General features: G+C 41.1%; 1 protein-coding gene across 1 annotated transcript; it reads left to right on the forward strand.

Annotated features, from left to right (window-relative positions):
* The first annotated feature begins 7,139 nt into the window (after window positions 1–7,139).
* Window positions 7,140–14,595, forward strand: LOC146581580 (uncharacterized). The gene is made up of 2 exons (XM_085284103.1): window positions 7,140–7,744; window positions 12,475–14,595. The coding sequence occupies exon 2, from the start codon at window positions 12,806–12,808 to the stop codon at window positions 14,327–14,329; it is 1,524 nt and encodes a 507-aa protein (XP_085140229.1). The 5' UTR covers window positions 7,140–7,744; window positions 12,475–12,805; the 3' UTR covers window positions 14,330–14,595.
* Window positions 14,596–14,922: the final 327 nt, after the last annotated feature.

Below are 14,922 nucleotides of genomic sequence, written 5' to 3' on the forward strand. Positions count from 1 at the left end.
CGGGAGACTTGATGATGACACACTTAGACAGGTGAGAAGTCACACTTTCCATGTTTATAGCTTGACTAAAAACAAAAGAGATCAGTGAGAAACTAATGACGAAAACCAAAAGCTGGATATTTTAGGAAGTGTAAATAAGTAACAAGGGAGAAGAACAGTGCCGGTGAAAAGGTGAGGAAACATAAGTGCAGTTCAGTCAGCTGGCTCAGGGGGATAGATTTATTTATACGAATACAGAGATATTTGGCTTCTAGCCTTCTATCCACTCCACACAAGCTTAGATATTCCCAATTTAGACAGAAAAAAACTAGGTTATAGAGTATGGTGCCAACCAAGAGGAAACATATCATTTGTGAGTTGATGCTACCTATTTCTATTGGCCCTTTCCCAGCAAACCTGAAGAGAAGCAGAAAGCATAACAGAAATTATTACATTTAAGCCTAACAGTCTATATAATATGTGCCCAAATATGGCAGCAATGCAGCTAATAACTGTTCACTTCACATTCAGATGAGAAGAGCAGAAAATCTACAAATGCTGTGTGCTCCAACTATCATCAGACAGCTAGAATAGATATAAGATAAGGCTGGCTGAGTTTAATAGGAACATAAACTACAACACTGAGATTAAAATGATAATGACAAACAAAGTGGAACAAAATCAATACAATATACTTCAGTTAAGAATAGTATACATGGCTTTGTATCACACCCTGCACATTAATGATGATACTTCATCAAAACTGCTGCGGCATGGTTGTGACATTAAGGACACCTCACCTGCATTTGCTGTTGTAAAGCCCTCTTGTTAAGCAGTTTTGGTCAGTATTCTTATTATAGATATCAAATTTTGTCCAGGTTTGAAAATGCCCAGGCTGCAAAAAAGAACTGCATTTGATGGTAGTGGAGTTTCAGTCAGTTAAGAGAATGATTCTAATCAACTGGAAATCAAGTAAAACAAATTGTTTCATTACAAATTACTTAATTTGCATTAAGGACTTCATGGAATGAACACAGTGCTGCAATCCTGTAAGACAAGGAGATGCTAGATGAACATGTTGGACTGTCTGTCTGATTTGTGCAGCTGTGGCCCATCTGCTTTAAGGTTAAATGTGTTCTGTCCCTGCACCTCCTGAAGCTCCATTGTTCCACTGAAGGAAAAAGCACCCAAGACCATTATGGCGCCCTCTTCCGCTGTGGCACATGGAAAACATCTCAGGTGGGATCTGCTTGTCATGCCAGTAACGTTGGAAACCATCAGAACCATCAAGGTTAAATTCTTTTCTCATCAGAGAATAAACTTTTCTTCCACCTTTCAATGTCTTATGTTTGGTGCTCTATTGCAAAGTCCAAATGGTCAGTTCTATGGCATTACAGGAGACGAGGCCTTTAAAGACATTTCTTGTTTTTGAAGCCCTTCAGTCCCAGATGCCGTCTGATGGTTATGGGGCTGCAGTCGGCACCAGTAACGGCCTTAATTTGGGTCGTTGGGTGTCTCGATGGACAGCCAAGTGGATTCCCCAGCTCAGTGCTGATTAAATCTTTTTGGGTCTTCCAATAGACTTTTTCGTTCCATAACCCTCAGGATCATTTAAGAAATTCCAAGTGACTGTCTTACTATGTCCCACCTCAACAGTGATGGTGTGAGAGACCCTGCTTATGCTGTTCAACAACCTGACCATGTTAAAAAACTGAAAGTTTTTTGCCTTTGCCATCAGAATGTCATGGCAGTGTGACTACCTGACAGAAAATGACAATGTGGTCCTAAACTTTTGAGCAGCTGTAAAACATCCTGTTTCAGTTGAAGCGTTTTTCTCAATAAATTGCATGCTCAAAAAATATTTTGTCTCACTCCCATTTCTTCTTGTTGGATGTTGAAGCTCTACTTGGAACCTTGTTAAGATCCAACCACACAAAATATGATTGTTTGCCATTTTTCAAGTGGTCTTAAACTTTTGATTGGGACTTTATTTGCATTGACAAGCAACTGAACAGCTGTACCTAAAAAAGTCTCTGATGAGTGTAAGTCCATGTGGACCAGGGAAGTCAAATTCATTTTACATGGTGGGCCACATATTCTTTTTCAGCAGCTGCAAAAACGTATTAAAATACAATGAATAATCCAAAAATGTATGCCCTCGTTCACATTTTCCAAACTAATTACTTTACGGGAAGCTCGGCAGTGTTGCTATGACAGGTGTGGGCAACTCCAGGCCTCGAGGGCCAGTGTCCTGCAGGTTTTAGATCTCACCCTGGGTCAGCACACCTGAATCAAATGATTAGGTCATTACCAGGCCTCTGGAGAACTTCAAGACATGTTGAGGAGGTAATTTAGCCATTATATCAGCTGTGTTGGATCAAGGACACATCTAAAACCTGCAGGATACCAGCCCTCGAGTCCTGGAGTTACCCACTCCTGTGCTATGACAATAACCATGCACATTACTGGATTATAATGGAAAGTCAGTCAATCCGAGTCACGTTGTAGCGAATGTACCTCTGCAACTTAAAAAAGAAAAAGAAAAAACATCGAAAGGATTTTTTTTCTATGCGTTTCATCTTTTGGTGTTTCTATAAAGACCTTCAGAAAAACTGTTATCTTTAACATCGGCGTAACTTTGTGCTGAACATTGGGGGGGGGGTCAAGATCTCTGTCTAAATAAATAAATAAATCTGGGTAAATTCCCAGATGATTAAACATGCAACTATTTTGCTGGTAATACCTGAAACGAGGAAAGAAAATCAGCAACCTATTTATGCAAGATAAAGGGGTTATGTGTGTGGTTGTTGTCAAGTTTAAAGATTCAAGAAGTTTATTGTCATGTACGCGGCAAAACACAAATGGTTAGGCAGAGCAATGAAGTTTTTACTTTGCGGGTTGCCAAAGGTGTCAGAGCGTCCGTGACATAATTAATATGCGACACAAGCGCTACAACAAAGGTGTATGTCAAGGCAAGAATATACCTGCTGCTTCGTCAGACTCTGGGACCACAGTGTTGTTTTTCGTAGCCATTTCCCCCATTGCTGGGTTTCATGAATGGTGGCCTTGATTTTCGAGATGTTCTCATGAATCATCGAGTGACGCTACTGACCAGCCAATCAGTGGCATGCAGTCTGACGATGTCACATTTTAGTACCTGCTCAGATTGCTTGGAACCCTGGCTGAGCAGGAACAAAAAACGTACTTGGTACCGGGTACTATGACTTAATGGAAAACCCTGAAAACCACGGAGAATTGTGCCGAGTGCCCACACTCAAGCATAGTCATTGTTTTGCATTTTAGTTTTCTTTTTCTATTCCTTTACTGATTGTACTTGGTTTATTGTTTATTGTGCATCATTTTGGTCAACAGCTGTTGTGTTTAAATATGCTATATAAATAAGCTTAACAGTACTCAGACCAATGCTTTTCACAGCTAAGGATTCACACATTCTCTCCAACTCTCTATACACTTTTGTAGTATATTTAATTTGACAGAAAAAGACAAAAAATACACAATAAAAAAGAAAAAGACTAACTTAAGTCATTTTTTATATTTCTACCAATATTGCTATAATATTAGTGTGAATTCATATGGTATAATAATCTGGTAAAATTTTAACATCATTTCCAAATTCACTTACACAATTAGCTGTTTCTGATATGGGTTAACCTTTGTCAACATGCTTGTGTAAAGGTTTGAAAAAGATCCAGCTGCCTCCTATTTCAGTGAGGTTTTTTGGGTTTAATAGGACAGCTTGTCTGCAAAAGTAGGACACTTACCTGAACTCTAAATGAGTGCAACTGTATACACATTTCTGGAAAATTTCATTTTAAGATATATTTGAAAAGTACAAGTCAGACTTTAATATTAAGATTTTAATCAATCACATTAAAATAACATTTTCATGATTATCTCTTTCAAACATTAATAAAAATAATGAAATAGTCATGTTCCTGTTTACTTCATGTGAAACTGTTAAATGACAGATTACATGTTTTATTAACATTCTCAGCTGTTATTCGCCATACTAACATCAACATTGCTATGTAAATTTCCAACTCACCCCTTATCCTTCAAGCTCAAGCCCACTACCAGAGGCCTGTTAACTTGAAGGTCCTGGGCAATATCTTTGCTTTTCCTGGGACTACACTCTGCTGGATGGACATCTCGAAATGTTGTTGGGATCTGCTGGAGCCACTAACCCAGTTTGGGGGTTACTGCCCTGAGTGCTCCAATTACCACGGGGACTGCTGATATCCTCACCTTCCACAGCTTCTTAAGCTCCTCTGTCAGCCTTTGCTATTTCTCTGGCTTCTCGTGTTTCTTTTTCTTGATGTTGCTATCACTCAGGATAGCTACATCTGCCACTACGACTGCCTTCCTCTGCTTATCCACCACTACTATGTTCATCACCTGTTTGTCTTTCTGTATCTGGAAGTCCCACAGAATCTTAGCTCGCTATGTGCTGGATTGTCTTATGGGCCTCTTTGCACAGCCTGCACCTGTGCAAAGATGCACAAGTGCATCAGGTCTACCACCTGGTGTGGATCTTGTACTTCGGGTGTATTCGTGTGCTGCCATGCTTAGTGCCTCTGTGCTGTCTTTTAGGCAAGCTTGGTCAAGCCACTGGTAGGATTTTTCAATATAAGCCACTTCATCTATCTGCCAGTGGTATATCCCATGCAGCAGCCTTTCCTTCCATGATGGTTCCTCTTCTTATTCCTCTTCCAGCTATGTTTCTGTTGCTTGAGGTATTCATGAAACACACTATCAGTTGAGGCTATCTTCCTGATGTACCCATGGATCTTTGTTTCATCCTGGACAGTGGTTCTGGCACTCACTAATCCTTGGCTACCTTCCTTCCACTTAGCATACAGTCTCACAGTACTGGACTTGGGTTGAAACCTTCCACACATGGCAAGGAGTTTCCTTGTCTTGATGTCAGTGGCTTCTCTTTCTTTGGCCAACTGATTATCCTAGCAGGCTATCTGACAATGAGAAGGGCCCAGGTGTTTTTGCCTGGATCTTGTTCTTCAAATTCAGCAGATTCTTCAGGACTTGCCTTACTATCTGCATGTATTTGGTGGTTGCGGTTTTCCTAGGCTCCTCTTAACAGTTCCTGTTTCCCTGTGGGATCCCCAGGTACTTGTAGCTATTCTCGATGTCTGCATTGCTGCCTTCTGGTAGTGCAGTTTCCTCAGTTCTAACTACTTTCCCTTTCTTTCCATCTGACTACACTTGGATCCTAGAGGTGTGGACTACTGAGTTGATGTCTTGCTAACTCTTGGCATACAGCTTGATGTCATCCATGTAGAGGAGGTGGCTGACCATTTCTCCATTCCATAGTCAGTATCCGTACCAAGCCTTGTCAATGATATGGCTTGATATGGTGAGGGGATTGAGGTCTACGTACAACGGCAGTGGGGACAGAGCATCTCCTTGGTGAATCCTGCACTTGATGTTGACTTTTGCAACTGGCTTGAAATGACTGCCCTACCTACCAGGAGCTGGAGTTTTTTCCATGTTGTGTTCATGACAATTTATTTCTGAGCCCCACTCATGTATTGAGCCATGTGCCAGTATTCTTAAAACTTTTTGATAAAGCATATAGTTAGGGCTGGATCAGGTTGACCCTGAATCCTCCCTTAGTTATGCTGCAATAGGTCTAGGCTGCTGTGGGATTTCCATGATGCACTGTTTTTCACCCTTTTCTCTCATTAAGTGTTTATAAACATCTCTGCATTTAATTATTAGTTATTATTAATCTCTGGCTCTCTTCCACAGCGTGTCTTTGTCCTGTCTTCCTTCCCTAACCCCAACCAGTTGTGGCAGATTGCTGCCCCTCCCTGAGCCTGGTTCTGCTAGGGGTTTCTTCCTGTTAAAAAGAAGTTTTTCCTTCCCACGGTCACCAAAGCACTTACTCGTATGGGGTCAATTATGTTTTTCTCTGTTTTGTTTTTATTATCATACAATCTTTAAATCTTGTCTGCTATGACTGACAGAAGCTTCTGTGTGGTACTGAGGCACTTTATTGGCCAGTAGTTAGATGGGACTCGCTCCTTCTGGGGATTCTTCAGTTAGCCATTCTGGTTGTATTTCATCCATGAGCAGCTGGTTCATTTGTGGTGCCAGAGTGCAGTTACTTTCTCTAACCAGTAGGCGGAATCATGTCAGGGCCTGATGCCGTCCAACTCTTCATACTTAAGACTGTGTCTTAAATGTCTACCACTATGATAGTTACAGGATCCTGTTTAGGTACTTGTTCTCATGTTGTTCACCTACCGCTGAGAGTACACCTTAGATGATTTATTGGAGAACATCTGGTTTATTTTCCTAGCTTCAATTTCTCAGGTTCAATTGGCAGGTTTAGGCTGAAAGTCTTTGCTTGGCAGTTTCCAAGCCCTTAGGTATGTGAGTTACTATCATAAGGGGTAGTGGATAGTGGATAGTTTTTAATCCACATAATTTCCTTAGGGATTAATAAAGTATTCTGATTCTGATTTTCATGCATTCAGCAGCTTTATGGTCATCAATTCTGCCACATTACTTGTAACAAGTTGTTTTCCGTTTTTCAGGAAAACAACTTGTTACAAGTACAAGTAACTCTTACACCTGCATTGTGGGTGTTGTGATGTCTAAGTCTGGTGAAACAACGTTTGATGTAAATGTAAAATTATATGTTTGATGTGATGCACTGCTTTTGGAAAACAAGGAATCACATTCAACTTGCTGAATTTGTCTGTACAAAACCTTTAGTACAATTTTTCTTCCACACAATTCAAAAATTCTTACAGAATTGTTTGTATTCGTGAAAGAACAAATGGTAAACTTTTTTAAAATAAACTTTCAACCAAATCATTTTCTTGAACAAGATGATTATAAATTGGCCAATCTCACCAGAAAGAAGCAGTTCAATTGCAAATTCCCCAGTAACTTAAAAATGTTTCATAAGTAGTGGGGAATTTGCCATCTTCTCTATGGGACCATGGATGAATGTGCTAAAAGTCCAAGTAAAACTGCAATATCATCAGCACACTATCTAAAGCCTGTGAAAGAGCACAGTTTGCATATCAGTGATGAAATTCTATAACTTCCATGAGAAAGTATCAGCTTTGTTGTTTATAGGTGAGAGTTCTACTACTAAGATAGTTGTTACAGGAAAAATGATTCTATGTTTCTTTACCTTCTTTTAAATGTACAAAGATGCCTTTTGTCTGCCCTTTGCCTATGGTTAGATTAGTTTAGAATGATCTTTTTAGACTTTCTCAGCAAAGACATACTGTTTTGGGACATATTGTTTTAGATTGTTTTATCTCTCACAGCCTTCTCCCAGCTCTCTGCTGACGAGACTAGCGCCACATATGGAGTTGTTTATTTTATTTGTTTTGTATTTTCTTATCCTGTTCTCACTGTCTTTCCTATAAAAATTACCAAGCCACTGTGCATGGTGTGAGTTGTTCTTAGCAGCTCACCCGTGTACACGTTTGATAAAGAAAGTAACTTTGTCTCATTGTGTCTTTATTTCTCCTGGGTCTTTTACAGAGTTTTCCCCCAACATTTCTTGGTCCTTCGGAGCCGGAGCGCCTCCATCGTGTCCCATCTCCGTGACCAGTCCACGTTGCTCGCCTGTCGACAGCTCACATACTAGGTGTGTGATAAAAGACCAAGAGCGTTAAATTCGAGTCTTGGCCAACGTTCTTAGAAAGCGACCCACGGTGGTGGGGCCCGATCGAGGTGGACCAGACCCGGCGACACTGACCAGGTAGATACAGACACACTGACACAATCTTGCGTAAAAGCGCATTTTGAATTCAGGGAATTTAAAATAGCGGAAGTAGCTCGTCGACTGGTAGCTTTGGAAGCTCGTCGACTGGTAGCGTAGCTCGTCGACTGGTAGCTCTGGGAGCTCGTCGACTGGTAGCTTTGGAGCTCTGGGTAGCTCCCCCAGCTGGGTCTAGACTGGGTCTAGGGAGTAAGTAGCTCTGGGAGCTCCCCTTATTATAAGGGTTCCGGTCGCGCGCGTCGAAGCTGTGAATGTGAATGTGTGTGTGTGTATTGTTTTAATTAATGGAGCAAGCTGAATTTTCACGGTCCAATAAGAGACTGAGCTGCTCCTACTGTGTTTTTCTTCTACTGCTATTCACTGACGTGCTGGTGAGTTGAGAGAACGGTCGAGTTCCGTCTCGTAAAGTTCACACCGCTTTTGGAAATAGTCCGAAAGTAGAAGGGCGTGTGAGCAACCACTCTCGTCTCTAATACCAGCGAAGGTGATAGCAGCTGTATTGTGTATATATTACTTAAACAAAAATAAGTAAATACATAAATAAGATGGGTAATCAAGCAAGTGAAATTAAAACTCACTCCTGCTGACGAGCAGTGGTGAGAAAAGAAAAGTCCAGACGCCGGACAAAAACAGTGTCTGTAAACTGAGAGATTTAAGAAAACAAAATATAAACAGTCAGAAGAACAGAACTCAACTGCCAGTTTAGTAAAACCAGAAGACGAGACACTGTGCAGTTCCCACAACCCTTTTAGAAAGCCATCACTCATTCCTGCAGCCGCATCTGCAGCAACACCCATATCAGGAAGAACTTAATAATCCCTTATTAAGTGAAAACTAGAGATCACAGTAGTTTGAAGTAGTTTAAAAGGGTTGAAAACAGACCCCACTGAGTAGATATAAATATAAAAAGTACGAAATAAAGATGAACAAAGGGAAAGTTACAGTAGAAATTATCTTTAGAGTACTTGAAATTAATAATAGCAAGGATAACAACCTGTAAAGTGATATTAACAATGAAACACAGTTGGCATGATGACCATGCCCAGCATGTATAAAATGAATATAAAGCAAATAATTCACACGAAAATATTTTAATAACATAAATAAAGTATATTAAGGCTGTGTCACTGTTCAGCCAAGGACAGTGTGTGAAAAGGTAACTGTCTCCACCTTGGGAAAAGGATGATTCTGCAGGTCATCTGAAGCCCTTGATGGATACAAAATAAAATATGAATAATATATTATAATAGAACTGCCTGGTCCGCCATGCAACAGAGAGAACAAATGTGACCGCAGATTGGATGAATTCTAAATTATCTGTTTGCCGAATAAGATGATCTAACTAACAAATTGGCTCAGGAGTAGTATAGTGGTACACACTGATAAAATATTATAATATGCTATTGCTGTTATATAAGACAAAGGGTATAATATGAACAATGACATAATATTAATATGAAGAGGCACCTTAATCGGTTATGATGTGAGGTGGATAATTGTTAAGCAGTAGTCTGCATCAAGCTTAAGGTTTGCTGAAACTCAGTGTAATGACATGTGAGATGAAGACAATACGGAGAATAACTAAACTAATGAAGTGCATAGAGGCACTTGACCAGCTTGAAACTTATCATCCTAGAATGACACATTGCTGAGATATAGAGCACACCTATAATAACAACCAATAAGCAAAACCCTGTAGACAACAGCTACAACTACAGGATTGAGAAGCTGAATTAAATATGTAGACACTGCTAAGCTGATGAGCATGTTCCACATTTTCTTTTCTTTTTATTTATTTGTTTCTTTTAGAGCAGAAGCTGCTGTAACACACCCAAAGAAAGACTCTAGGTCTGACCAACCGTCTCAGTCGTGGGCAAAAAGATGTCAGTCAATAAAATTCTAAAAGATAATTTATTGACAAAAAATATATCAAGAGATAAAAGATAAAACAGTCCAGTGTCCCACTTAAGAATTGTATAAAAACACACAGTCCCAAGGCCAGAGCCAGCTATGCCACACAGCCAAGTTGCACTCCACATGTTGCCTTTAACGGGGTTAGAAGTCGTCCTTGGAGACCCACCACCCTGCAAGCATATAGTCAGTGGTCACTCAAGCCTCTGCAACCCAGCTGCCTTTAGGCTGTGGCATATAATAGGCCCTGGACTGCACAGAGAGACAAAACGACACACTTAATATAAAATTCATAGGGCAAAACCCGTCCATCCCAAACATATCTGATTTCATCACATTACATACCTGCACAGAGAGACAAAACAACACAGCAGTGTTTGTAGTGTGGGCTATAAGAGGACCGGTGTATCAGTGCAATCAAGTACACCTGCCTCTAATTAGTCCAACCCCATTCCAGCCATTGGCTCACCAAAAATGTGACACACACAAAACCACTCCCAACCCAGTGCAACTTCACACAATAATATGGAGCTGAATTAACACAGGCACATTAGTCTACCATGTTACAAGCTGCATGCTATTACAAGCCAACATATGCAGACTTCTGCCTTGTTCGGGTGGCAGCATTTTTCTTTTTTCTTTTGTGTCCTGACACGTTTATGTTTTTTGTTTTTGTTTGATTATTTTGTTGGTTTTGGAAACGAATTTAAACGAACTTGTGACAATACTTGAGAATCACAGTGACACATAGTGATAGGCATATGATTGAAAAATGCCTAGGTTTAGAGCTGTGAGCTATGCAAAGTTAAATATATATATACATATATATATATATGTATAAATGGGAAACAACCCTAACTTGAAAGTTTGAAATGTGTGAGATCCATGAATTGTTTGAAAAACTAGAAATTATTTAAAACTGCCTTAAGTGAAAATGTAGAGTTGCATCTATTCTCCCAAACCAAGACAAACAAAAAAGAAGAAGCTTTCTGTAACTTCAAAATAAGGCTGACTGTTGACAATAGACTAAAACACTAATCCACAGGTGGCTATCAGGAACAGAGAGGCGAGCAAAGTCACAGACACTAAGGCTGCAGACAGCCACGCAGAAACAGCAGATAACATAGAGACAACGCCTGCTAGAACCGTGGAGAGGAAGGTCACTTCCCACGAGATTGTAGGAGTAGAGGACAAATTAGTTGCAAAGTCAGCTTCAGGCCACACAACTGTACAACAATTAACTGCCCTTTTAGAACTAGTACACACAGCAAGTGGCCGCAGGTGCTTTATTAAATGCATATATGACCCGTCATGCCATTCTTTTCTGGTATTACACCTGAGTGCCAGAAACCGACCGAGTATCACAACATTCTGAGATTTAAACAAACTCCAGGCCCAGATCCACCTTATGATCAGCAAGTGTGGAAGCTAGGAGAACAGCATTTGACCTTACAGCACAGGCCGAAATTGTGTAGGTTACGCAGTAACCACAGATAGTAAAATAATAGAAGCAAAACCACTTTCTTCTTCATGTCCTGCACAGAGCGCTGAGCTGATAGCTGTGATACGCGAAAGCTAAATACACAAAGACAAACTAATAAACATACATACAGACAGCCAGTATGTTTTCTCTGCTGTGCATCATTTTGCAAAAAATTTGGCATAACAGAGGAATGATTACACCAACTGGCAAACCAGCATGCCAACCTCTTACAACGCCTACTGACTCTTTCATTACTACAGGCAACAATTTTGCTGACAGAGCAGCAAAATAGGCGGCACAACAGGCAAACATCACATTGATGGCAGTAAACACACATCAGATTCCACTGGATGTGTTGAAAAATGAACAAAAAGCAGCAAGCACAGCAGAGCAGGCAAAATGGCTAAAACACGGTGCAGTTCTGACAAACGACTTAATGATATGTTATGGCAAGCCAGTGTTGCCAAAATTCCTCCACAAAATGGCGGCATTAGTGACTCATGGCTGTACGCATTTGTCAACGGGGGGACTGACCAGTATTGTCAACTCTCATTTCTACACTGTAAATTCTACACAATACTCTCATTTCTACACTGTAAATTCTACACTGTAAATTTTGAAACCTCAGCAAAACAATTTGTCAGAACATGCATGACGTGTCAAAAATATAATGCTCAGGGTAACCTGCGACCACAAAGAGGCCGTTTTCCAACTCCGCCTCATCCTTTTCACACAATTCATATGGATTTTATTGAACTAAGCGAATGTCAAGGGTCAAAATACGCCCTAGTGGTTATAGACGTGTTCTCAAAGTGGCCGGAAATCTATCCAGTGAAAAAGGCAGATGCAATTTCAGTAGCAAAGTGCCTGTGCAATCACTTCATACCCACATATGGCATCCCAGCTTTGATACGGTCAGACAACGGCACTCATTTTGTAAATGATGTCATCACTAAGGTCTCTGAAGCACTCGGTTTCAGCATAAAACACCACTGTGCTTATCACCCTCAGAGCACAGGCCTTGTAGAGAGAACTAACGGCACTATAAAACAAAGGCTCAGGAAATGCATGGCAGAAACAGGAAGGCCGTGGCCTGAATGTTTGGGTTTAGTGAAAATGTGGATGCGCTTAACGCAAGGCTCCCATAAACTAACTCCATTTGAAATCATTCATGGCAGGCCGTTTCCACTGCCTAGTACCAGTCAACCAATAGACAAAGCAATCAGAGAAAACACATTAGCAGAATGGATGTCTAAGCTGTTAGAAAACAAAGAGATCATTGTACATAATCAACAACCTGATGATGTTTCTCCAGTGTCTTGCAGACTAAAGCCCGGTGACTGGGTTCTGATCAAGGTGCTCCAAAGGAAAAACTGGAGCACACCCAGGTGGGAGGGGCCATACCAAGTCCTCCTCACTACACCGACCGCTTGCAAAATTGCGGAACGACCATCCTGGATCCATCAGAGTCACTGCAGGCGAGTCAGTGAAGCCATCTAAGCACAGCTGACGGCAGGCTTGCCCGCTTGTTGTGATCTCGCCCGGTGGAGGGGTCAGCTTTCCTGGCCGGGGGGTCTACTCGCGACAGGAGGGTGTGTTCCGTCGTCATGACGTGATGGCTCTTATCAACTGCAGCGGCCCTGACCATGGCCGGGCTCCTCACCTTTGCTTCCGTGAGGGACAACAAGTCACGCTATGTGGAGAAAAGGCAGACACTGTATGACAAAGGAAAGTACACCAAGTTTCCCCATGGCTACGCCACTAACTTCTGGTGGCAGTTTATGAACACTACAGCTCATTTGAATAACAAAACTGACTGCTATGCATGTACCCATATGCCCCTATCCTCACAGACGTCTGGCCTGTGGCCGTACAGCATACCTGAAGATCGCAGTTGGTGTCTGTTGGGCCTGGCAACACATCCAGGCTACGGTACTCTTTGGTCCAAAGCCAACTACAGCATCCCAGCAAAAGCAACCTGGAGGTCATCATCACTCACAAATGTGAACTGTTCCGGACAGACCTACCTACTGACCTGGCCCCAAGTCTCAGACCCACTGCCTGATGTAATTCTACTGAACAAACTGAATGCATCACAACTGCCAGTATGTGTGATGAACAATGGCTCGCGGGCAGTGGGGGAGCTGCCTACTCACCTATGTAAGTCCATATACACTTTCTGCCCACCAAGGAACGAGAGGAAGTGTATGGCCTGTTCAATCAACGCCACCTGTGCCAGTAACGCGACGCTGATGGGCCTAAACTGTCGCTCCGACTACAGCTACCGAATGCCACTACAAACAAAGACTCAGTACCAGACAGGATGTGCACGGACGGCACCCAGCAGCAGAGGAACCAGAGTTTTGGCTGACTGGTACTTCCTATGTGGCAACAAGGCTTATCTGTCACTCCCTGAAGGTTGGGGAGGTCTGTGCGCCCTGGTGGAATTATCAGATCACGTTTTCTTCATGCAACGTGTTGCACATCACCCAAGCCGCCGACAGAGACGTGAAGTGGACTTCACCTCACCCAATTCTTTCGGCATTACTGTGGACACTGGAGTGCCGGGAGAGTTTCGCATCTGGGGAGGTGGAGTGAAATTCTTACAGAGCTTGATCCCCGGCATTGGAGTTGCCGAGGTGCGGGATCATGTGGAAATCAACCGATATGCTCTGCTACGACACATCAACTTGACTAAGACCCTGGGAACTGCCTTAGCAGGAGAACAGCAGGCCATCAGAACGATGGTGCTGCAGAACAGACTGACACTAGACCTGCTAACAGCATCACAAGGAGGAGTTTGCAAGCTGATCGGGGAAACATGTTGCACTTTTATCCCTGATGGATACGAAACTGGAGGAGACATTTATGAAGCTTTGCAGAATTTGACCGCTCTGCAAAAATATGTCACTGACCACACACCTGGAGCAGCTACAGCACAAGGCTGGCTTGACTGGCTGTTCAGCGGTTCATGGCTGGCTGCTGTAGCAAAGCCATTTTTTCTTCTAGGTCTCATCATGATAGCACTGCTCATATTAGTGTTGTGTGTGTTGCCATGCCTAAGAGTAATGATTTCAAAGATGATAACAACTACAATGACTGCTTATGTTGCCGTGCCTGAAGAAGAACAACATCCCGTTGCAATTCTGTTAGAGGAGAACTTGTACTAGCTGCTAATAAATGACGTGGTGATTAAAAATGACTTGTCAAGTGATCATGCACTGATTAAAACATTAGTAGGTTATGCAAGTTTTCATGCTTTTATTTTTTGAAGTCTTGACTTTTAAACATAAAGTTTTTCATTTTAAATATAACGTTTTCATGCTTTTATTTTCTTTGAAGTTCTCATCCTTTTATTCTTTGAAGTTTTCATTTTAATATGAAGTTTTCATTATTTTACACATAAAGTTTTCAATTTACGGCTTGCATCGGTTTAAGTATAAGGTTTTCATGCTTGTACTTTTTGAAGTTTTAAGTTTTCATTTCATAATATAAGGTTTTCATCCTTGTATTTTTTTTTGAAGTTTTCATTTTACATATTAGGTTTTCATCATTTTTAAAATATAAAGTTTTCATTTTACTTTTCATCCTTTTATTTTTGTAAGTTTTCGTTTTAAAATATAAGGTTTTTATCCTTTATTTTTTGTAGTTTTATTATTTTTTCTTGTTTATTCCACTTGTTATTTCATTTACTCTGATTTTCATTTACTATGTTTTTCTTTTTATTATTTTCTTTTGTTTTATTCTTTAGACCAAATGACTG

Source organism: Mchenga conophoros, linkage group LG2, assembly GCF_057382185.1.
Source record: "Mchenga conophoros isolate Kocher_MC1m ecotype Shallow Benthic linkage group LG2, M_conophoros_male_GT1.1, whole genome shotgun sequence".
NCBI lineage: Eukaryota > Metazoa > Chordata > Actinopteri > Cichliformes > Cichlidae > Mchenga > Mchenga conophoros.

Excerpts from the sequence above, each read along its gene's own strand:
- LOC146581580 (XM_085284103.1), top strand. The coding sequence starts at position 12,806 with ATGGCCGGGCTCCTCACCTTTGCTTCCGTGAGGGACAACAAGTCACGC.